We start from the raw sequence: 24,560 nt of genomic DNA on the forward strand, positions 1-24,560 counted from the left end.
ATGTGGAGTGGGTGTGGTTGTGGGGTTAAATGGCAGGGGCAAGGGACCCCAGATAGAAATGTCCCACATGAGGCTCTCTACTGCTGGGGACTTTCTCAGGAGGTTTCCCAGGAAGGCAGAGGAAGGGGGAGCAGGAAGTGGGAGAGAGAGGGAGGAGGGATCCAGTCAGGAGAGATGCCCAGCAGGGTTGGGGCTGGGCGGCACTGAGGGGTTGACCCTCCAGCCCCAAACTCTGTGACTCGGCTCCCTCATGATGAGCAGCCACAATACCTGTGACCATTTGTGGTATTTATCCTGTCCTGGGCTCATATATATCTTCTCATATATATGTGTGTGGTACAGAATGTTATCCCCATTTTACAGTGGTGGAAACTGAGGCTCAAAGAATTCGGGGCTCACTAGCTCCGGCTCCAAATGGCAAATGAGTGGCAGAGAAGAAATCCAAACCAGGTCTGTGTGGCTCTACCCGCCCTCCACCCCCACCCCCCAACAACCAACCCTAACTTGCAGTTTGAGTGAGGCTGTAGGGTGGCACATAGGGTGACCCCCTCAGAGGGAGGGGGACATTTTTTGAAGCCTGGCGTGCCAGGGCTAAAAAGCCACCCCTCACCCCTAACACAGACAGGGAGCCCAAGGCTCAAAAGGCAGGCACACTTCCCTTGTCTGGATTTCCCACGTGACTGGGAGACCTCCCTGAGCCAACAGCTCTCTGAAGTCTCCTGGTGTCTCTTTAAGAAAACATTTCCCTCTTGGTGGGGGGGGGTGGCTATCCAGGGTACAGCTCAGAAGAGGCTGAGCCCTGACCTTTGACCTTCTTCAGCTGCCCCTTGGGTAGAAGCAGGAGAAGTGGGTATATTCAGGTCCCCCATCAGAGGAACAGACTTAGGGACCTGAAACCTCACTGTTCCCACACCTTCCAATACCAGGCTTGCTGAAGCAGATGGCTTTCTTCCGGGACCTCAGTCCCCCGTCTGGATCATGGGTGTAGGGAGAGAAGACAGGAGCCAAGGATTCTTTGCTGGAGGCTCTTGGGTCCCACGAGATGATACCCAGGAGGCTAGAGACCCCTTCATCAGTCAGGCAGCCCAGTTCCCTCCAGAAACCCCCCTCTCGGGCAGGCAGCCACGCTGGCTTCAGTCTGCGGCTCCCTCCTCCCTCAGCCAGTCCCCTGAGGCCTGGGAGGAAGCGAGCCCGGCTGGACGGCCCCAGCTGTCTGGTTCCCACAGACTCCAGAGCTGGGGTGGAGGGGGGACCTGCAGGGTGGGAGGCTCAGTGCGGCCAGAAGGGGGTGGAAAAATGCCTGGCCAGTTTGGGGACCCTCCCCACCGTGTGTGCCGGACCACAGCCTGGAACCCATGGAGCAGCGGGGGGACGTCGTGTCCCATTTGGGTGGCCTTGTGGCTGAAAGGGGACAAGATGGAGCCCCACGAGTGCAGGGCAGGGCGAGGAGAGGTTCACACCACAGGGTGTGCCTGTGTGGGTCAGCACGACTCAGGGTGTGTGTGTGAGAGAGAGGAGACAGAGAGATGCTCGGAGACAGAGACAGATTCATGGGGCAGGGGTCCTATCTCAGCTGGATCAGAGAAAGAGGCCGCTGCCGGCGCTGTTCCCTGTGGTGCATTCCTGTGGATGCCTGGTGACCCCAGTCCCTTCCCAGCCTGTGTCCTGGAGCCAGTAAGAGGATGGGGAGGCCGGCCCAACAGGAGGAGAGCTGAAGCCTCAGCATCCTGCTCCACCCACCCCTGGAGGAGGTTTAGTATCTGACTGGGGTGGGGGCTTGTGGAGAAGAAGCTGCACCCCCTGCCCCCGATTTGTGGTAGGGGAACAGGCAAAGGGGTCATCCACACCCAGAGCTGGGCAAGCCCTCTCCATGTCCCTCTCAGGTCTCCTCAAAGAGTCCAGAAGTGAAGATGGGCCCCTCAGCCCCAGTGCCTAAGCAGGACCCTGGGCTCAGCGCCTGCCTTGGACTTGCCATGTGAGCCTGGACCGGCGCCCATCTCTCCAGGCCCCGATTTCATTCCTTTTGCCCGATGAGGGGGTTGCAGTCAGGAAGGCACAGCCTGACTCTTTGAACCCAAATCCCAGGGTGGGGCTGACCTGGGGGACAAACTGGAAGGGATCCCCTCCCAGAGGCGCTGGACCAGGAAGACCAGACACCATGGTCTCACATTACCCTCTGCCTGCCTGCTGCCCAGCCCGGGGACCCCACCCACTGGGCCTCCTGCCCTCACATACTTTCCGTGACCAACAGACACCCTCCGGCTCCTGCCTAGCCACCCCCACCTGACGGGAAGGACCGTGCTCAGCAGAGACTTGGAATCCCTAAGCTGGGCTGGCCCAGAGAAAGCACCTCAGCACAGATGGAGAGACCAAGGCCAGAGAAGGTAAGTGATGTGCCCAAGGCCACACAGCAGGGCAGGAGTACCTCTCTGCTGCCTTAACTGTATAGCTCTTAGGGGATCAGGAGACTCTCCTGATTCTCCACACTGGAGGCTGGCCTGTCTCCAGGAGGGGCTCCCAACCTCCACTCCTTCTTATCAGGTCAGAGTGCAAAAGGGTGCTGAGTGGCCTGAGTAGAGTCAGGCTAAATCAAATCTAAAACAGTAAAACCAGTGGTACTTCAGAATATTCCAGAGTCTTTAATCACAGCAACTCAGATTCTTGGACTATCAGAGCTGAAAGGGCGTCTCCCGCCCCATTTCTGAATCCCCTCCACACCAGGCAGTGCGTATCACGTGGGGTGCCTTCAGAGCTGGCCTCTTCCCACCCAAGTTTGGCAGCTCTGAAGGGCTGTCAGGAAGTTCTTCACCTGCTGGTCCTTTGGTCTCTGCTCTCTCTGCCTCCAGGGAGGCTGTCCCCACCCACAGGGCTGGGCCTTCCTCAGCTGCTTCTCCACCCTCCACATCTTATCTCCCCCTCGCCTCTCCACCCACCCGCTTCCTTCCCTGGTTTACAGCATTCCACTGCCCAGAGTTCCAGGCTCCTTCCCACACCCCAGACAGAGCCTGGGCCAGGGTGGGGAGACCCTCTCCCTTAGAGCGTGGGCCCTCTGGGGCCACCACAGTGATGAGGAGGACGGGAGAGGCTGTGTCAGCTAGCCTGGCATGTCCACCTACTGGGAGTGTACAAACCCAGGAATCTAATCCTCGGCCAAAACATCCCCTCCCATCACTCCTAAGAGGCCAGGCTGCCAGAGGCAGTAGGTACGGCAGCTAAGAGCAAGGGCTCTAGACCCTAGCTGTCTGGCTTCAGGTCCCAGTTGTCCCTTCCCAGCTGTGTGATCTTGAGCAAGTTGCTTCCCCTCTCTGGGTTTCCCTCATCTGAAAAATGTGGATTTACTAACAGTGCCTACCTCCATGGGATTGTTGCTAGGATTACATGAATTAATATTTGCAAAGTGCTTTGAACAGGGTCTGGCCCATGCAAGCAGCAATGTGTGTGTTTAAGCAAAATAAATACGTGGGTTCTGGGGGCTTGTCTTCTTAACCTGGTTTACCGCCCAGGGGAGGCTGTAGCTACTGTGGAGGTTGGGGGTGTGTGTGTAGGGAGAGGAGAGATTGTTATGAGATGAAGCTTTGGATTCAATTCCTGGCGTCTTCACTTCCTTGCTGTGTGACCTTGAACAAGTAGATTCACCTCTCAGAGTACTAGTTTCTTCATCTGTAAAATGGAGCAAGATTTCAGTTCTCAAGGACTGGCATATGGGAAAATCTCATCTTGCACAATATGTGTACAATTCAGTCAACATGAATGAAATTGGATGCCTGAAACTAACATTACATGGTACGTCAACTCCCGAAACATGAAAGAGCCCCGCTGGAGGGCCTTGTACCCTCAGCCCAGTCCTCTCCGCCCCTTTCATTGGCAAAACTGTCCCTGAGGGTCCGGACCCCGAGGTGCCTTATCCAGCCCTGCTGGTAACTGGGTGGTGACTCAAGGAGGTAGCTGGTGGGGCTAAAGGAAGTGGTTCTGGGCTAAAAACAGACCAGAGGCCCATTTAGTCCCACAGTCAGCCAGAACCCTGCCTTTGACCCCCGGAAAGGCTGCCTCCTCCAGACCGCAGTCCTCAGGGTGCCCTGATCTCTCTGGGAGACCAAGAGGAGGCTGACTCTCCCGAGTGAGTTAAGGCAGCTGATTCCTCTAAGCCTTTGCACTCGCTGTTCCCTCCGCCTAAAAAGCTCACTCCCCATGGCTGACTTCTTAGCATCCAGAGGCCAAGTTGAATATCACTTCCTGGGAGAAGCCTTCCCTCACCCTTTGATTTGAATGGATGTCTCTAGATTTTTTCCCCATCTCTGCATCCCATGTGTTTCCTTCACCTGGCGCCTACTGTAATGTGGAAATATGCATCTCTGTATGTATTCACTTTTTCTTATATCTCTGCCTTAGTGTCATAAGCCTCTGGGGCCAGGGGTTCAGTCTGCCTTATCCACTTTATCCACTTCTCCAACCCACTGACTGGCATGTAACAGGCCCTCAATAAAGGTGTGCTGGGGGATAAAAGGATAAATCCATTTGCCATGGATTAAATCTCAGAGAATCCTCCAGGGGCTCCTGGTCAGAGCCAGAGGCCAAGTTCTCAAAGGCCTATATGATCTGGCTTTGGTTCCTCTTGCACTCTCTCCCACCCTCACTCCAAACAGGCTTTGCACTTGCTCGTCCTTCTGCCTGGACCAGTCTTCCACGAACACCCACAGGACTGACTCCCTGACCACCACGTCCCCCACCCACCCCACCAACTCATTCTAAGTTCGTTATTGCCACCCAGTGTCTGTCTCCCAGGAAGGAAGTTCCATGAGGCCAGGAGTTTTTGTCTATTGGTTGCTTGTCCTCTACACCTGGAATAGTGTCTGGAACAGAGTAGGGACTGGAGAGAGTTGTGGAACACACATGAACTCAGCAGCCTGGCCAGGTGCTTGATCTGTACATCTCAGGTCACTTTTGCTTTGACCCCGGGAGGCAGGTACTATCATCCCATTTTACAGACAGGAAACTGAGGCTCAGAGAGGGTGCACAGGTCCACGTGAACTCCATTCTGCCTGTCTGCAGCCCCCTCTTCCTGTCCCCACAGTTCTTACAGCCCCCTCAAGCAGTCATGCCCCAACCTCCCCCTGCCCTCTCCTTGCCTCCAGTCTCTCTCTCCCATCAGTGATGTCCCGGACTGCAGCGATCCTTATAAATCACAGATCTGATCATGTCCCTCTTTCATTTGAAACCCTTCCATTGTTCCCTAAGGCTGGGGTTCAGCCTGGCATTTGAGGCTCCTGCCAACTTCTCCAGACTTATTTCTTGTTTCCTCGTCTGCAAAAGTCCCCTGTGATGCTTCAAGACTAGCTTGTTCTCAGTTCCAAGTCTTTGGAGCTGCCCAGAACAACCCGCCTCACTCTATCTGGAAAAGGCCTGCTCCTTGTTTGCTCTCAGCTTGGCTGTCACTCCCACTGGAGAGGAGAGAATAGAAGTAAGTGTCTTCTTCTACGCCCTTCTAGCTTCACTACAATCCCCAATCTCCCACCCCAGGGGTTCCAGAGCCTGTGAACTCCCCGAAGACCAAGGCCATGACTAATTCATCTCCAGGCTCTGGCTTAACACTAGGCCCAGAAAAGGGTCTCAAGAAATAGCAGTGAAGTGATAGGATGTGTCTGAAGTCAGGCCACCTGCTTTGCATCCTCACCCTACTACGTACTGGCTGGGAACCCATGCACTTGTCTGTCAGCTCCTTGTGCCTCAGTTTCCTCATCCCTAAACTGCTGAAATACACACTCACCGGGTGGGATGAAGTGAGTGCACACATGGGAATCACTTGGTACGGTACCTGGTGCTCAGTAAATAACACCCATTAGAGTGAAGGAAGGAACAGGTGTGGGGCAGTTGCAGGAACGGATGCTCGGTCCAGGTGGGCACACCCCTTAGCACAGCCCTGGCCGCTCCATACCCTCGGGGCGGCGCTGTCACTGGCTGAATCTTTTCCCACAGCTGCCCTGCTGGGTCCAAGGTGGCTGGTGGAATTCAAGGCCACTGGATGCCGACAGGAAAAGGCAGCGTCACCAGCCCTGGAGTAATCCAAACCAGATGTGGCCTCAGACCCATGGGGGTGGTCACTGTGGGCCTGGCCAAGGCCCAGAGGCAGGAAATAGTCTTGGAGAACGCTGCTCTTCGCTCCGCTCTCTGGGACCAGAGGAGCTGTCCTGTTGAGGGTGTTAACCCTTCAGAGCCCACAGGAGGGGGAAGGGTTTGCCTGCGATGGTGCACAGGAGCAGCTGGTGACCCTGGCCCCATGGGGCAACAGAGCTCCTTGCAGAGAAGATTATAGCATCAGCATCGTGATGGGCACTATGCAGGGGAGCCCACAACACTGGCACGGGGGGTGGGCAGGGCACGCCAAGCAAGGGGCAGGGTCTGCTGCCCGGGACTTGCAGAACGCCAGCCCCAGCCCTGAGCTTTGGGCCTGGCTCTGGCTCCACTCCCTCCATCAGGGCAGCTCCAAGGCTGCTGGGGATGGGAGCGCTACTGAAGCTCATGGGGCTGGATCCCAGCCTCAGACGGGCAGAGATTCAGTCCCACACCAAGGACTGCCACCCCAGCCTTCTCCTGGGTGTGCTCTATGGCCCTAGGGGAGCAAAATCTCTCTGAACCCCCCCCATTGTTTCCATATTGTCGAGTCCATATCCTTTACCTCCAGGGAGCAGGGGAAACCCAAAGGAGGCACCTGATGAATCAAAAAGAGCTTTGCAAGGTGTGTTTCCTGGGGGGAATAGAGGCAGGAGAGGCGGTGATCAGCCCTGTCCCACGGCTCTGGGTGGGCTTCCTTCCCAGGACAGGCTCATTCGCTGTGTGGCCTCAGGCAGATCAGTTTCCCTCTCAGAACCTGTCTCCTCACCTGTGAAATATGGTGACTGAGACCCCCTGTCCTATCTCTCGACTGTCACCATGGCCCTTGGGGTGGCAGAGGACAGTGGTGCTGAGGCTGTCCTCTGAAACTTTGTCCTTTGTCCTTTGTTTCATAGAGGGGGAAATGAGGCCTGTGCTGGGAGCTGGGGTCCTGGGTTCTAGTCCCAGCTTCTCCTGTCCCTGCTGAGCAGCCTGCTCATTTTGGCCTTGGTTTCCCCAGCTGGATCCCGGCCCTGGATCTCGGTGCTGGCTGGACCTCATTTCCTCATCCCTCCACTATGGTGGTGACTCATTCCTCATCATCACGCTGTGTGGCCAAGGCTCAGCCTGGGTGGGGGCCAGCACGGCTGAGAGAACGCGGAGGAAACCACAGGCCTGGCCCAGCTAGCAGGTGGCGGGCAGACAGGCAGGCAAGGGATCCACGGCCCTAGGGTCCCTGGCCATAACACATCTCCCACCAAGAGCCTAGGCCAGGCTCCCCCAGGCGCCCCACCCCCCCAGCCCCGAGTGCAAGCCCAGCAGACTGAGAGCCCAGAGCCCCCCCCGATCCTGTCCCACGTGGCACCTGAGGCAGGGGAACTCCGCACCCATCTGCTGGAACAGGGCAGGGTCGGGTGAGGACCTGGCCTTGCCCTCCTGGCCAGCGTTCATGGAAGGCTGAGTGGTCAAGGTCTCCATCCAAGATTTCGCAGAGGCTGATAGTGTGGTGGTTCAGACTGGGGGCTCTGGTTCCAGACTGTCTGGGTACAAACCCTGGCTCTGCCATGGGCTAGCCGTGTGACCCTGAGCAAGTGGCATCGCCTCCCTGAGGCTTGGCTGCTCCGTCAAGAGAAATGAACGTAATACAGCTGCCCACCATGCGGGGTCGCTGGGACCAGTCACTTGAACACACAGAGCTGGGTCTGGGCCATGCCCCCTTGGAGCTCAGTGCATAGGAGCTGCTGTTATTGCCATTCCTGCTGAAGCCCAGCTTAGGCCTCAATTGACTCAATTGTCCTCACAGCCAGAAAGGCTGTATACCCTATTAGCATTAAGCTCTCTTGCCGTCTAGGCTGCTCCCTCCAGCAGAGGCTTGGGATGAGGAGGGCTGAGGCCCGTGGGTGAGACTGGAGAACAGCTCGCTCCCTAGGCCTCCCAGGGGACCCCCATCGCTGCAGGCCAGAACTCCTGGCTCCACTTGGAGACTCTGCTATCTGCTTACACCTTGTTCTGGTGAGAAGCAGGGAGGACTTGTGGGCAGAGCCTTGCTGTGGGAGGTGGAATAGTCCATTTCAAGCCCCAGCTTCTGACTTGTTGAAAAGCCTTCAAGTTCCTTCTTCTAAGCCTCAGTATCCCCCCTGTTTATAATGTGAATAATATATACCTCATAACCTCATAAATGAGTAAACAGACATACAAGCCCTTAAATAGAGCCAGACACACAGTGCTGTGCTATGCTTAATCGTGTCCGGCTGTTTGTGACCCCACGGACTGTAGCCCACCAGGCTCCTCTGTCCATGGGGATTCTCCAGGCAAGAATATTGGAGGGGGTTGCCATGCCCTCCTCCAGGGGATCTTCCTGACCCAGGGATCGAACCCAGGTCTCCCGCATTACACGCCGATTCTTTGCTGTCTGAGCCACCAGGGAAGCCCAAGAATATTGGAGTGGGTAGCCTATCCCTTCTCCAGGGGATCTTCCCAACACAGGAATCAAACTGGGGTCTACCTGCATTGCAGGTGGATTCTTTACCAGCTGAGCTACCTGGGAAGCCCAGACACACAGTAGTCTCATATAAATGTTGGCTGGTGCTGTGGCCTCTCACAGATGAGCACACTAAGGTACCAAGCGGGCAGCCACTTGCCCAGATCAAGCACTGGGTAGTCTGGCTCCTGAGGCTGCATCAGGAAGCACCACACCATACTCGAAGCACTGCTGAAGTGACCGGCCCACGACAGTGCTCCGTGAATGCTGGCCAGCTGTGACCTCACCCAGGTGCACACACATGGAGGGAGGGGGCCACTTCCAACCTGTACATTTATTTACATGGCACAAGCTGAGAGCAGGTTGGGGGCTGCCCGACAGCCTTCCCACTCCTCTGGGCCTGCCGACACCATCCTCCGAGGCCGTGGGTGACCCCTGGAATGGGGGCCGGAGTGGCTGGGTTAGGCTGGCTTGGCCTTCAGGCAAGCTCGGGGGTGGTCTCCCCTGTCCCCCAGGCCTCTCCCCTCCCCCTCCACCCAGGCCTGGGCTGGGCGTCTTCTCTCTCACACAGAGTTCCTGTATGTTGGTGGTCGCAAGGAAGGTGGGCGGGGGCCGGGCCCTGCACCAGATGGTGTGTGCTAAGCCTTATCTGTTGGGAGTGGGGAGACGGGCGGGTGGGGACACGGAGGCCCTCCTTCACAAAGCCTGCTCTGTCTCCCTGGGCAGCTGCACCTTAGAAACCGGCAGTCTGCCATCCTGCCCCACCGAGGCCTCCCACCCACAACTGCAGAAGCCCCACACGCCAGGACCCTCAGCCCTCCCACTCTAGCTAGGAGCAAGCCCAGGTCAGGGATGCCCCAGGTGAGGCCAAACAGGGGTCACCAGAGCAACAGTTCCAAGAAGGGGAGCCAGGCAGGAACAACAGGGCCCGTGGTGTCCGGGCTGTGCTGGGGGCCAGAGCCCTGTCTGGGGAGGTGCTAGCAGGATGGAGTCAGGCCACATCTGAGGCGGCTCACGTCGGGGAAGCAGTCACTGCGCGGGGGCGTGGGAGCCCCGAGCCTCCCAGCCTGGCGCAGCCTCGTCCTGGCCAGCCTTGCCCGGCGATCTGGCCCGTCTGCTCCGGCCTTCTGGGCTGTGTGGCCTCAGCCCTGGCCACTGCGCAGCTGCGTCCAGGCCTCAGCTGCTCCCCGGGGCTCAGACCCCCAGAGCCATGAGTGCCCCCGAGCTGCTGATCTTCTTGAAGCGGTTGGCAGCGCTGACAGCAATGAAGTTTTTCTGAGGGATGAGGGAGAGGGGTCCCGGTCAGCAGCGGGGCAGGGGGAAAGCTGTAGGACAGACTGTGTGTCTCCCAAGGTCCCCTTCATTCCAGGAGGGCCCTTGGCCAGGGAGGCTGCAGTGCCCAAAATGGCCACAGGAGGCGCCGTGACACCACAGGCTCCAGGACGCCCTGCCTCACTCAACAGACCCGTCAGCAAACCTGAGTACCGCTCCCCTCATGGCGGTCTGTGTGTGCACGCTAAGTCGCTCAGTCGTGTCCGACTTTGTGTGACTCCAGGGGCTGTGGCCCGCTGGGCTCCTCGGTCCGTGGAATTCTCCAAGCAAGAATACTGGAGTGGGTTTCCATGCCCTCCTCCAGGGGATCTTCCCAACCCAGGGATCGAACCGGCATCGCTTACGTCTCCTGCGTTGGCAGGCAGGTTCTTTCCCACTAGCGCTACCCACCTGGGAAGCAGTCCACTGATTCCTATTTCATTCCAAGAAAAACCCCCCACCGTGGCTCTCTCCACGCCCCGCCTCCCCATCCTCTCAGACACCTCTCCTGCCGCTTGCTTATTTCGCTTAGAGGAACTGGCCTCCTGCCTGTTCCTCACACTCCACAACCATGCTCCTGCCTGAAGGCCTTTGCTCCCGCTGTTCCCACTGCCTGGGGCCACTCCCCCTCCATACCAGCCTGACTCAGCCCTCATCTCCTTCAGGTTTTTGTTCACAGGCTCCTCAGTGTGCTCTCCCTGCTGCTGCTAAGTCGCTTCAGTCGTGTCCGACTCTGTGCAACCCCATAGACGGCAGCCCACCAGGCTCCCCCGTCCCTGGGATTCTCCAGGCTAGAACACTGGAGTGGGTTGCCATTTCCTTCTCCAGTACTCTCCCTAGACACCCTATTTAGAAGCAAGGCCTCTCCTCAGCACTCCTGACCATTCTTCTTTTACTCTAGTAAGTTTAAGTGTTAGTCGCTCAGTCGTGTCCGACTCTTTGTGACCCCAAGGACTGTAGCCCACCCAGCTCCTCTGTCCATGGAATTCTCCAGGCAAGATTACTGGAGTGAGTTGCCATTCCCTTCTCCAGGGGATCTTCAGGGATCGAACCTGGGTCTTCTGCATTGCAGGCAGATTCTTTGTCTGAGCCAACAGAGCCCTTCCTTAATTCCTTTTAATAACTCCCCACCTCTAACAAAAGTAAGTTCACAAAGACTGAAATCCTACTCTCTTTGTCCATTGCTCAGTCCCCAGTGCCCAGAGGTGGTAGATGGTTAAGAAATATTTGTGAAATGAAGGGAAGAAGCCTGAGATGGGGTCAGAGACCTTTTCCTAAGCCCAAGCCATAAAAGGATGCCCCTCCCCAGGGTGGAGGGGGTGGGTGGAGGGGGTGAGTGGTGGGCCACCACCCAGGGCAGGAGCCAGCCCAGGACAAACAGAGAAAAGCCAGTTCTGTTTTCCAGACAGAACCGGCCAAGACGGGGCTACTGGGGCCAGCGCCCTTCCCACCCTGTATCCCTCTCTCCTCCCCGCCTCAGTCCAACGGTACCTTCCAGCGCCTCTTCATGAGGTATTTCTTAAGCAAGATCTGGGACTTGAGGCGGCGGTTACAGCGCTTGGCTTTCTCTGCCAGGTTGTTGAGCCAGGGGTGGGCGAGGCACTGGGCAGCGCTCATCCGGGCCCTGTGGAGAGTGGGTGGCGTGGTGAGAGGAGGCGGCAGGCCTGGGAGGCACCACGCCTGCCGGCCTCCCAGCCCAGTCCCCACCGCACACACGCGCACTGGACTTTGCACAAGTGGGGTTCATGTCCTGGGGGGTGAGCCTCACCGCTGGTCCTTGACGATGAGGTTGGAGACGAAGTCTTTGGCCTCGTCGGACACGGCCTCAAAGGTTTCCTCGTCAAAGTACCAGTTGCTTGATAGAACGTTGTTCAGGGTCTCTGTGTCATCGTCTCCCAGGAAGGGGGAGAGACCACTCAGCCTGGAAGGAGGCGATGGCAGGAGGCAGGGAGGTAAGATTGGGTCGGGGATGTGACAGATCCTGAGAAGCAGCACCATGAGCTGAAAAGACCCCCAGCCTCTCAAGTGGGACAGACCTGGGTTTGAATCTGGCTGGGTGACCTTGGGCAAGTCACTTCCCCTCTCTGAGCCTCACTCTTCTCATCTGTAAAATGGCCATAATCATCCCAGCTTCCCGGGATTACCGTGAAGAAGAGGAATGATGAGTGCACCCCCAACGCCCAGTAAACTCTGACTGAGGGAGTGGGGAGGTGGAAGTGATCTTGGCCTCAGCTGTCCACCCATGTGCCCCAACCCCATCAACACTCACAGCATATAGGTGATGACCCCCAGGCTCCACATGTCTGTCTTATCGGAGATTTGGTCGTAATTCACCACCTCAGGGGATAGGAACTCTGGGGTCCCAAAATTCACCTTCAGCTTCTCGTTGGGGTTATACCTGGAGGTCAGGCCAAAGGCTCAGAGCACAACTCCCAGCCCATTCCCAGACACCTTCCCACCTTCCCCTGGCCCCACGCACCCCGCCCACCCAAGGTGGTACCTCCGTGCCAGGCCAAAGTCGATGATCTTCACCAAATGGCCCGTGGTGTTGACGCACAGGATGTTCTCTGGCTGAGGAGAAGGGGGTGGCCTGGACTGACCTCTGACCCAGCTCACCCTCCCTCCCCATCCCTGTCCATCCAAGTCTCAGGCTCTCTGGACCAGAGGCCCAGGCTGCCAGAGTGGATAGTTCCCCATCAGAGACCCTCAGATCTGCCTCTTCCAGACACAGAGGGGGATCTGGAGGCCTGAAAGGGGCTCTTCTCCAGGCGTCCCTGCTCCCCACCCTCAGCGTCTAGTAGGTGCTCAGCCAAGACTCCTGGAATCCGGCACCCCAAGCATGGGTGAGCATGCTGAAGGTCTAACTGAAGGGCTAAGGCCTCCCACGCTGGGCCTCCATCTCCTCCTCATGTAACACAAGGACACAGGACTCATCTGAGGTTGTAAGTCGTTAACGATGGCTAAAAGGCAGATCTTGCACGAGAACCCTGAGTTTCAGCACCGTCTGAAACACTGGAAGCCCTGGCCGTATGGCCACAGACGGCCTGGGGGGACTTGGTGCTGACCGCTGAGATGGGCAGGAGTCTCCAGTTCCCCCAAGGCCTCCACCTCCTGGCCCAGCTGGGTTCTGAAGAACAGGGTTCTGTTCTTCATCTGGGCTTTGTGGTATCTGATCTGAGGCCCCGAACAGGAGGCTTTCTGAAGGTCCTTTCACACTGCTGCACTCAGAGCAGGATGCTAGTGACTTCAACAGCCCAACAGTGCTCTACTGAAACACGGGAAGGGTGCAAAGGCCCCGAGGAGGGCTTCCCTGGTGGTCCAGTGGACCTCTAGTCCTGGAATATCCCACCTCGGAGCAACTGAGCCCATGTGTCTCAATTAATGAGCCCATGCTCTGGAGCCCATGAGCCACAACTACTAAAACCCATGCACCTAGAGCCTGTATTCCACAACAAGAGAAGCCACCACAATGAGAAGCCCTCACACCATAACTAGATAGTGACCCCTGATCACTGCAACTAGAGGAGGCCCAAACACAGCAATGAAGACCCAGCACAGCCAGAAACAAATTTTAAAAAAGAGAAAAAATATTATTAAAAAAAGAAAAAAAGGCTCCAAGGACACAATTGGCAGGGGAAACCAGACAGATCCATATCTCCTTTTGGAGGACGAGGACAGGGGACTTCCTGAAAAGCCCTGCAGCTGGAACCCTGGGAAGGGGCTTCAGGCTGCGGTTCACCTAGCCTACTCAACCATGAAACCCTTTATTGATGAAAAACTTATTGCTATCCTGAAAAAAATCACATTTAGGACACACAGATTTAAGTTGAACTTCTTCCCAGGACACTGCATTTTTATCAGAGACCCTGCTCTACCCCAAGGAAAATGGCTTTTACTGGAGAAGGGCAGCCTCCAATGCCATCATGCAGGCTTGAGTTCTGCCCAGAAACTCGGGAGGCACCTGTACTCTTTCCATTCCTTCTGCCCTCCCACATCCAAACCATCAGAAAGCTGGCTGACTCTATTTTCAGAATGTGTCCATCATCTGACCACTTCCCATTCCTCCCCCACTGCTATGGGTTCCAGCCCCATCATCTCTCCTGGCTTGTTATGACCACCTCCTAAATTCCCTGCTGTCAGAATGGCCCCTTTGAAACCCATTTCCTTACCCTCCTTGCTCCCTCACTTGTCAGTGGCAACGATAACAGCACACGTGACCCAGAGGGCTGTCACACACTCTAAACACACCTTGAGTGCCTCTGACCCCTAGTAAGCACAGAGGAGGAGTTAGTCCACAATAGCACCAGTGGCATCTCCTGTATCGGACCTTGAACGCTCCGGCCTTTACCTTCTTCCTTCAGTCCACCTTGTATGTCTCCCTGTCATACTCACGCACTTTTCCTTAACACTTTTGGTGGTTTAAATTGATCTAAGGGACTTCCCTCGCAGTCCTATGGTTAAGACTTGGCACTTCCACTGCAGGGGGCATGGGCTTGATCCCAGGTGGGGGATCCAAGACCCTGCAGGTTGAGTGACACAGTCAAAAATAAAAATTAAGAAAAATTTTAACAAAAAATAAAATGATCTATTCATCGAGTTATTACGTCTGATTCTACCATGACCCCACAGGCTCCAGGGGATAGGGTCATGTCCTCACCATCCAGAGGGCAACAACCACGCCCAGCACAGTGTACAGTGCACAGAGGCACAGAAGCAGGTGCTCAGTATGTATTTACCAAATGAATGAACAAAAGTACTGTCCACTTTGCCGACGGGCGTTCCCCCGCCTCAGCGTTCAGATTTCATCTTCTCCACTAGCCTTCCCATTGTCTCCACAAACATTAACGCCTGCCATAAGGATGGGGCTACCCGGCACTCATGGGGCCCCTGCCCACTCCACACCACGGCCACGGCCAGCTGATCAGACTTGGAGGGATTCATAAAATCTTAGAGAAAAACCCAAACGAACTTTTTTGCCAACCCAGTATTTGCTCTCCCTCACCTGCTATGTGCAAGGTATCGAGCAAGAACATAAACGCTCTCTCAGCACACACTTCCGTTAGTGCCTGCCCTGTGCGTGCTGCCGCACCAACACTGCACTTGGCTCTTGTTTTAGTCGCTAAGTCGTGTCCCACTCTTTGGCGACCCCAGGGCCTGTAACCCGCCAGGCTCCTCTGTCCGTGGGATTCTCCAGGCAAGAATACTGGAGTGGGTTGCCATTCCCTTCTCCAGGAGATCTTCCCAACCCAGGGATCGAACCTGAGTCTCCTGCTTGGCAGGCAGATTCTTTACCGCTGAGCCACCAGGGAAGCCCAACACTACTTACTGACGTGTCTTCCTGATTCCCCTTCTAGAACGTATGCTCCATGAGGGCAGGCATTTTTATCTATTTTGTTCACCAGTGGGTCTCCACCACCAACACAGCCTGGCATCTAGTGGGCCCTCAACACATATTTGTGGAATAAGTGAATAAACATTAGCAGTGCCCATCAGGGGCCTACACAGAGGCAGATGCTCCTGCAACACTGATCAGCTAGTGTTATATGTGGGGCTCACAGGACTGCAAGAGACCCTTTCAACAAGTACTACAACAACTCCAGACTAGGAGAGGGCAGGGACCAAGTCTTTCTTGCTCTCTGATGTGTCCCCTGTTTTGACTCTTACAGCTGGAAGGACTAGAGGGAGGAGGAGAAGGAGTCATGGGGGATGGAGGGATGGTTGGCTGCAGCAGTGATCTCAGGTGGTCCGATGCCACCCCGACCCCTCCCAGGAGGCTGCCCACCCCTAGTACCTTGAGGTCCAGATGCAGAACTCTCATCTTGTGCATGAAGAGGATGCCATCGCAGATCTGCCTGACAAACACCATGGTGTCCACCTCAGTCAGCTGGTAGTCCTCGTCCACAATCCTCTCGAACAGCTCGCCGCCCTCGATGCTGTGTGCACAGACCCCTCTACAGGCTTGCCTCTGGGCCTGCTGCCTTCTGCTCCCCACCCCGACCCCAGGCCCCCACCCTGCCACCGACACTCACTACTCCATGAAGAGGACGATCTCATGCGGGGTCTCGATGGCCGCATAGAGCTGGATCAGGTTGCGGTGGTTTAGCTGGTTCATAACTTCAATCTCCAGCAACACCATTTCCTGGGGACCAGGAGCATCAGGGGTACCATCTGAGCATCATGACTCCCTGCCCTCCACCCTCTTTGGGGTGGACCTAACCTGAACCGCTGCCCTCCCATTCCTCACTGGTCTCCTCACCTCCTATCTCTCTCCCTACCCTCCAGCCTGTGTCCTTACCACACAGTCATTTCTGCTGGGACATCTTTCCTTTGCTTTGCTGGTTCTTTGCCTCCTGCTGGCTGAATCCTGGGCCCCATCCTTCCCGCTTAGCCCTCCCTGCTCTACACTCTCCCAGGGCATTCTCAAGTCCCATGACTGGAAATTCCAACCAGATGTGACTGATTCCCAAGTACATATCTCCACCCGCAAGCAATACTTTGAACTCCAGACACCAGTCCCTCCCCCTTGGATGCCTAATAGGCATCTCAAATCTCTCATGCCCAAAAGTAAACCCTTGATACCACCCTTTCCCCACAGTTGAGTTGCCCGCAGCATGTCCATCAGCAAAAGGCCGTCATTTTTAACCCCAGTGTGCAGGATAGAAAGTTAGGAGCCTTCCAGGGTTTCTCTCTTATTCTTGCTTCCTCACACCCCCTCATCTTGACTCCACATCCCAAGTAGATTACAAATCCAATCATTTCTTAGCTCCCCCACCACCGCCTTCCTAGTTTTGGCTGCCATTATTTGTCACTTTCAGAAAGTCTGCCAGCCAGTGGTCACATCCGTAGCTTGAAATCAACCACAGTAGGAATATTTACACCAAGGAAATTGGCAAATGCTATAGATCAGGTCTCTCCCTAGACCTGTTCCCCCAGAGCACTGGATCACTGCCTGGACTGTTCCATTTTCCATTATTCCATTCCTTAGAATATCTCACCTTCCACACCACTTCCTCAGAGAAGCCTAATGTCACCTAACCCTATCTGAGTGGCTCCACACACCCTGTTCCTTCCTGGCTTTACTTGTCTTCTTAACACTGTCTCGGCTCCGGACACACTTTTTATGTTTCGGTTTGGTTTTAGTTGTCTGTTCCTCCTCTCTAGCATGTTAGGACTTGTTCGATGCCATTTCCCTAGCACCTGGCACAGTACACAGCACTGTGAAAAAGTACCCAATAATTAATCAATCCGTAGCTGACTCCAATTAATTTACACATCACATTTGAGCATCTCTGCTGAGCCAGGTCCACGATAGAGGCCTGGGACCCGAGCCCCATTAAGTGGAAGCAACAGAGAAAGTCACATAGAAAATCTTTCCGACCTCCCAGCACTCCTCCAGAGCTGCTGCTCTTGCTCCTTCTGGGCTCCAGGCCTCTGCATGTGCTGTCTCTGCTCCCCTGGTCTTGATCTCGACTCAAGGGTTCCCACCTGCCATTTCTGATCCTCAGGCCTTTCTATCCACAGTCCCCTCTGTCTGAAAATCTCTCCCCTGCCTTTCCCACTGGAAAACAGCTCCTCCTTCTTCAAAGCCTTCATTCAGGAGACTCTTTGCTGACCTGCAGGTGAGTCAGGAGACTCCACTGTGACAACTCCTCTCCCCACCCTCCCGCCCTAGCTTTCCTGAGTTACATAGCTCTCACAAGGCCAGGCTGCTAGGTTGCCATCACCTCCTCACACACCCGATTCCCTCACTCCACATGAGTCTATGCCTCATTCATTCATTCACTCCTTGAACGAACACTGCTCTGAACCAGGCCCCGGGCTGGTGTTGAGGCCTGTTTCTCTTGCTGTTCTCAGGGGGCAGGGACCACCTGGCTTCCCTCAGGGACCTCCAGTGCACAGCATAGCATCTGGCCCAGAGCCTGTGCTCATCAGCCTTTACAGACTTGAACCAGAGGGCTTGAAGGGGAAGTCCCCAAGATAAATTCACCAACTGTGGGGTGAAGTTTATGGTCAGGGGCATCAGGCCCCTATGGCAGGACTGTCCGCCTATCTGTTGATCTGTGTGATATCTTTGGAGCATCAAGCTTCGCACCCCTGGCCCCTGGTGCATACGTGTGGGTGGCAGGAGGAGAGAGGCACCCGCTCCAAGGTTCCCCTCCTCCTCCCCACAGCCAGAATGCACTACCTTGTCTTTGGGTGTCTGTTTCTTGATGACCTTGGCTGCCAACTTGAGGCCTGTGGCCTTCTCTGTGCAGGTACAGACCGCTCCAAACTTGCCACTAGAGAGAGAAGAGGCTGAGAGTAAGGGAGTTCCAAAGGCCAAGTTGGGGAGGGGGGGTGCTGTGCTCTGTTCCCTGTGAGATGGGGAAATCCCAGCCAGCTCCAGTACCCTCCCAAAACGTGAGCTCTACTGCAGAGACCACGGCTGACCCGCACAAATCACAGGCTCAGGCAGGGTAGGCTCATCAAAGGACAGCCCCTGATGGGTACCTCACAGGCAGGCAAGGGCTCCAGGCCCCGGGGGACGGAACTTCAGGACTTCTAACAAAACAGAGGATCACCCTCAAGGGGTCAGTGTGGTACTCCAAACTGAGACACACAGGACAGTATTACGTGCTTCCTATGGGACACACCTAATGACCAATGGTGTGTTTGTGTGAGTGACTGACACACCAGCCATGTAACAGCCTGCACACAGACAAGTGAGACCACATGGAAGCAGTTGTGACCGTGTGGCTCATGTCTGATGGGAATGTCTGGGCCTCCAATGGGGCAGATGTAAGGCCTGGGGACTTCATGCTCTCCCGCCCGTGGGCCAGGGGCTCGGGGCCCCAGCTCTCACCCGCCCAGTGCCTCCTTGGAGTTCAGGCTGAATTGACTGTTGATGTTCCCAGGCCTCAGCTCCACAATGCGGTGGGGGAAGGGGGCTGGGGGCGGTGGGCAGTCATCTGTGGAGCAGAGCAGAGAGCCATTTCAGTCAGTGCTGGGGCTGCTAAGGACTCACCCTGGCACTATGCCCTCCTGCCTGGCCTAGGCCCCGTCCAGGGGTGCTCACAAAGTGATACCTGGGAGACAGTTGGCTCCAGGACAGGGGCTAGGGGCCCAGTTTCCAAAGTCAGCTCTGCCACCAACACTCAGGGGAGTGTTTGGGAGACCTTTGCCTCTGTTAGAGGGGGGCTCAGCTCTCCCGGCACAACAGTGGGCACGGCTGATTGGACTCCTCAGACCCTCCCACATTATAAATTATGAAGACTCCATCCCAAAGTTTTGCATTTCCATTTTAAAAAAGGGCGGAGTGGGGCGGGGGTGGGGGTGGGGAGTTCGCAACCGTGAGCTCCCTGGTGGCTCAAAGAATCTGTGTGCAATGCAGGAGACCAGGGTTCAATCTCTGGGTCGGAAAGATCCCTTGGAGAAAGGAATTGCAACGCACTCCAGTTTTCTGGCCTGGAGAATTCCATGGACAGAGGAGCCTGATGGGCTACGGTCCACGGGGCTGAAAAGAGCTGGGCAGGACTGAGCTACTAACTTTCACTTTCAACTATAATGGTGGAGCGCCATGCCAGATAGGCGTTACTGTGTCTGGAGGAGTCGAGGATGGGACCTGCCTACCACCCCCTCTAATAACACCACAAGCTCTCACCACCTGTGGAATGGGTATCCCCCGGCCCTGGCCCAGGGGCAGGGGTGAGCGGGGAGGAGCCGGGGAAGGAGCTGTTTGGTAGGGACTTGCTGCCACCTAGTGACAATACGGGGAACAGCAGGCCCTGCACGCCGACAGGCTGAGTCACCGGGAATGGAAACCTCTTTATAAATAGCCAAGAGGCCGCAGGGGAAGCCGGCTGGTGATAAATCAGACAGCCCTTGGAGGTTGTTCAGGTCCGTCCCTCGAGGATGTGATTGCTGGGCCGAGTGGGCCCTGGAGGTCTGTGCCGCTGCTCAGGGGAGGAGGCAGGGCTCCTGGCTGCCGCCCAGCCGCCGGGCCCTCCCACCCTGTCTGGGTGGCACTATGCCGCTCACCAGGCAGACTGGCAGGTCTCCCAGGGCACCTCGGCCTGGAGGAGGGGGGTTGTCAGGACACTCTGGGCTCTCCTGACCCCATCTCACCCCACCCCCCAGGCCTGCTGCACCCCTGCCCGAGCCCTTTCCCTATTCACCTACTGGCCAAGCTTGCTCACGCTCAGTGGCTCCCTTCTGCTCTCTGAATAAACCGTCAGCACTTGAGGCCACTCCGGCCCTGCCCATTTCGCGCGCCCAGCTTCCTTGGGCACCGCCTCCCTCCCGCCTCCACACACACACACACCTGTGCTCCTCAGTTCACAGCCCTCTGTGGCTCCCATGACCCTCCCTACTCATCCAGGATGCAGTTTAAAAGGGCATTTGAGCCCATTTACAGAGTAACTTCAAACCCCACGGTCCAGAGTACTGGTGGTGCTCCAACATGTCTGATTTTTTTTTTTAACTCCATTTTAGCCAAAATGTCGAAGAAAGTAAACAAGAGAGCTCTGGAGGCAGGTTCATGTTCTGTTCTAGCTGTGGGTTTGGGGTGCTCCCTTCTCTGAGTCCTCATTTCCCCCGTCTCTTGAAGGGGACTAGGAACTCAGACTTCCTGGGGTTGGATGACACTTCTATGAATCACCCTGGGTGAGGTGGCTCAGAATAGTTTAGTACTCTAAGTGAGGAGAAGGGGGAGACACGGGGAGCCCCTTCCCTCCTCCCTGGGCTCCAGGGCAGCCCCAGCCTACCCAAAATCTGGAAGCAGTCCTCCTCCCTGGCTGTGGGACTGAGGGCCTGCCCCACCTCCGATCTCTCTGAGGGAACAGCCTGGAATTCGATTCCTCTCGAGGTGTCCCCTTGCACCCCAGCCTGGCCAGCCTGGCCTGCAGCCTTCTCTTCTTCCTTCTGGCTGCCTCCCGGGAGGTTCTTCTCTCCTTCTGCTACCGTGGCTGGCTCACTTTCCGTGGGACCAGGGGTCACAGGCACCCCTTCAAAGATGAGCTCTAATGTCTCATCTAGGGGCTTCTCAGCCAGTGGCTTCTCAAGGCTGAAACGTGAGAACACAGAAGGGTGATACCCTTAGCAACCACAGCCCCTGACCCCCGGCAGGCCTCCCAAAACCTCATCTGCAATCTAGAGCTGATACAGCCTTGCCCCCACCCAAACACGTGGGATGGTGAATCCAAATTCACTTCATATAAAATCCGGGGATGTTAATAATACCATAAATGTCTGTGGTGGTGGTGGTGGTTTCTTCCCAGCTATGCCATGCGACATACAGGATCTTAGTTCCCCGACCAACGACCAACCCATGCCCCATGCAGTGGAAGTGCAGAGCCCTAACCATTGGACCACCAGAGAATTCCCATGTCTGTGTTGCTATTTTGAGTATCAATGCACTAAGAGATCATTAACAGTTGTTAACAGGATTGCTGATTTGGTTAATCATTAGGTAGCGACAATTAGGGAGGTTATGTAGCTCTTGATTCATAAAATTGTGGTGATACAATTGATAACATATTAATGATACTAATTTATATTACCACATAGTTCAAACTGGTATGGTAAGTGTTATTATTGTGGTTTACAATAAATATATCATTAATAACCTCACTTATATCATTGGCATTCAGGTAAAGCTAACGGATTGCACCTTGAGACTGGTGCTGTATTATAGCTCTAAGAGTATAGTGGGCTTCCCTGATAGCTCAGTTGGTAAAGAATCTGCCTGCAATGCAAGATACCCCGGTTCGATTCCTGGGTTGGGAAGATCCCATGGAGAAGGGAAAGGCTACCCACTCCAGTGTTCTGGCCTGGAGAATTCCATGGGTTGTATAGTCCATGGGGCTGCAGAGTCAGATACAACTGAGTGACTTTCACTTTCACTTCACTTTTCACTTCAAGAGTATTAGTAATGATCTATCAGCCTGATTATTAGTCATATTTTCAGATTATACCAATAACTGTATTAAGAAGATGAGTTATCTCTTCCTCCTGACATCTCAGTCCTGGCCTTGGTGAGACCCAAGTCCATGGGGTAAGGGGCACTCTGGACTCCAGATGCCTGGAATAGGGGTCTTTGAGGTCCTCTGCTGCCTGACACAGCAGAGGCTGTGTCACAGCTCACAGTTCACAGGCTTCTGTGAACTATCTCATAGTTCTGATCTCTGCAGGAAGACCAGGTGGTCAGGCCAATGCCTAGAACAGAGAGAGCTGAACATCGGAACTACCCAAGCCAGCACTGAATGTGGTGACGGTGCCCGATCCCTCCCCGCCCCCAGGCAGGGGCCATTCACCTCGAGATGGCGGCGGGGCAGCTGGGGCTGTGCAGAAAGGCGGGTGCGCCCTTCTTGCTCGCTGCTTGGCCCTCTGCTACCTTCTTGTGCAAATTGCTTTCTCCAGGGTCCTGGCTGCCCAGGGTCTCCTGCTCAGCCTCGGGCTTTTTGACGTCGGCCTCGGCTGTTGCTGTCTCCTGGGGCAGGGCTGCCAGCTGCCCAGCAGAGCCCTCCGCAGGCTCTCCCTGCAGGTCTCCTTCTCCCTCAGGGCCCTGGCTGGAGGTTGAGGGTTGGGCCGAGGCCCCATCCCCTTTCTCTGGGGCCAGGGCTTCAGTATCTTTCGTCGAGTTGAGGGGATCAGGTTCTTTCTTTGGGTCTGGGGGCCCAAGTTCTTTCTCTGGGTTTTGGGGACCAGCATCCTTCTCTGGATCTGGGGGCCCAGGGTCTTTCTCTGCAGCTGGGGGTCCTTCGCCTGCTGCACCCTTTGGTGCTGCGTCTGCAAAGGAGGTGAAACACCAGTCAGGATCCACCCTCCTACCCCTCCCACCCCAGCCAGGCTGGCCAGGGACCGGTTCTGGGCCCAGGTCCCCACCCAGGCCACAGTTTACAAGCACTTGTCCCGCTGAACTTCTGGGGCCATTCCATGGGCTCCCAATGTAAGCTGTCTGGGCCTCTGAAGCCCTGGGTGCAGGGCTCTGGGCCCCTGGTGGGCCTTGAGCCCACCCCTCAACCCTCACTCTGCATGTTCAGGCCTCACCCACGGGGACTTCACATTTTCCCAGTCTCTCTGGGGAAGGCTTCCTGTGGGCCCTTGACCCAGTCCTACCCTATCCAGAGATAATTCTGATTTTGGGGTCCTCCACGTGCCACACAAAGAAGCCTTGGGCACAGAACTCCCACTTCGAATCCAGAGCACCGGCCCAGCTCTGGATTCAAACACCCCTTCCCAAGCTCCTCCCTCCACCTCCGGCCCCCGCTTGGCACCTGTTGATGAGCTTGGGATTTCCAGCTCCACTGCTCCGTTTTCCGTCGCCATGAGGTAGGGAGGCGTGTGCTTTTGCTTGTCTAACCCGAGTCTTTCCAGCTGCAGAAAGAAGAGAAAGGTGTGTCGGGCTGCTGGATGCCTCCTCCTGTCTGGCTGAGAGGAGGCAGGGGCCAGCCGGCGGAGGGGACAGAGGTACCTGGAGCGGAGAGGGGAGACCTGGTGTCTGTCTGTCTCGCAGTGGCTGCCTGGGAGCCGTCCTGGGCAGTTGTAAGGCCGGGGCCCGGTGGGCAGAGGCGGAGGCAGGGGTGCAGGCAGAGGAGGCGGGGACGGGGGAGAGGATCTCTTACACCAGGGGCCATGCAACTCGGACTGCCACCACCTGTCACTCTTGGCCCCCATTCAGAGGACACGGCATTCTTCCCGTGGACCGACCCGGGGGAGAGTGGTGTTGGAACAAGCAGGAAGAGAAAGCAGGAGGGGGCACCTGGGGCCCCAGGGGAGCAGCCTTCTCCCAGACCTTGCCTGGTATCTCTGACTTGGGACAAGATAGATGAGGGAGCTCTCAGACAGGGCTGAAGGGCAAGACTATGCTCAGGCCAGGCTCTGGCTCTGCCAACATCTCCTGGGGTTCCCTGGAGTCTGGTTGGAACCACACAGGCCCAGGCGTAATCACCCTGACCCCAGCACCCCGCTCTGTGTCCACAAGCCTTGCGCCTGGCCTCCAGACCAGTGTGGAGCATCTTTGAGTAAGAAAAGGTCTCGGGGGCACTTGCTCAACTTGCGTGTGGGCCTGAAAGCCATTTCTTTTGAAAATGTCTTTTTCCTGGGCTCCTGGGGAGATGGATGCTGTCCCAAACAGCTGTGAGAGATGGTCAGTGTTTTTGCTCCTCTGAGCTGATGCAGGTCTTTCCAATGGCCCACTGGAAAGTGGGGGGGCTGGCTGGTGGAGAGTCTTTTCCAAGGATCCTCCTCCACAGTGGTGACCCACTCTAGCCCAAGGTATTCAAGCAGAGATGGGATGGGGAGAGGTATGATCCAAAGGGCCTTCCATCACCCAGGGGTTGTGCCCAGAGCTTCTCTGCAGGCCACCTTGAGTACTAGCCCCAAGCTGAGTACGTTGGAAATGGTTCTGGAGTGGATTCAGGATTGGGTCCAGGTCCTGACTGTGGTGACCCATCCAGTCACTCCAACCCCACTCCAGGGCCCAGCTCCTCCAGTGATCAAATAGAGGAAGCACTCTTGCCCTCCACTGAGACAGGGAAGGGGGAAATGGCTTGAGAATACAGCACATCTGAACAATAGGAAATTGTGTAGCTGTAAAAAAGATGGAAAAAGCTGTGAGTGAACTGACAAGAAGCAACCTACAAAATGGGGGGACAAAAAGCAATGTGCAGAACAGCATGTAGAGGGTGCTATCATTTGCACA

The 24,560-nt window shown here is 55.9% G+C and overlaps 1 protein-coding gene and 1 long non-coding RNA gene across 3 annotated transcripts; one reads left to right on the forward strand and one right to left on the reverse strand.

Annotated features, from left to right (window-relative positions):
* The first annotated feature begins 1,314 nt into the window (after positions 1–1,314).
* LOC120868759 lies at positions 1,315–17,126 on the forward strand. The gene is made up of 2 exons (XR_005722307.1): positions 1,315–2,384; positions 15,547–17,126. It is a non-coding gene; the product is annotated as an uncharacterized LOC120868759 (long non-coding RNA).
* MYLK2 (myosin light chain kinase 2) lies at positions 8,884–23,442 on the reverse strand. Of its 2 annotated transcripts, none has more exons than XM_040247589.1 (13): positions 23,331–23,442; positions 23,134–23,233; positions 22,171–22,645; positions 20,623–20,921; positions 18,723–18,828; positions 18,066–18,159; positions 15,910–16,019; positions 15,672–15,813; positions 12,381–12,451; positions 12,150–12,278; positions 11,649–11,801; positions 11,372–11,504; positions 8,884–9,844 (listed from the first exon to the last, which is right to left on the reverse strand). In XM_040247589.1, the coding sequence occupies exons 2-13, from the start codon at positions 23,183–23,185 to the stop codon at positions 9,764–9,766; spliced, it is 1,845 nt and encodes a 614-aa protein (XP_040103523.1). In that variant the 5' UTR covers positions 23,186–23,233; positions 23,331–23,442; the 3' UTR covers positions 8,884–9,763. The 2 variants fall into 2 exon arrangements, with proteins under 2 accessions (XP_040103523.1, XP_040103522.1); XM_040247588.1 differs by having other exon boundaries at positions 23,351–23,436.
* Between the last annotated feature and the right edge of the window lie 1,118 nt (positions 23,443–24,560).

Source organism: Oryx dammah, unplaced genomic scaffold (assembly GCF_014754425.2).
Source record: "Oryx dammah isolate SB20612 unplaced genomic scaffold, SCBI_Odam_1.1 HiC_scaffold_10, whole genome shotgun sequence".
In the NCBI taxonomy this organism is placed as follows: Eukaryota; Metazoa; Chordata; class Mammalia; order Artiodactyla; family Bovidae; genus Oryx; species Oryx dammah.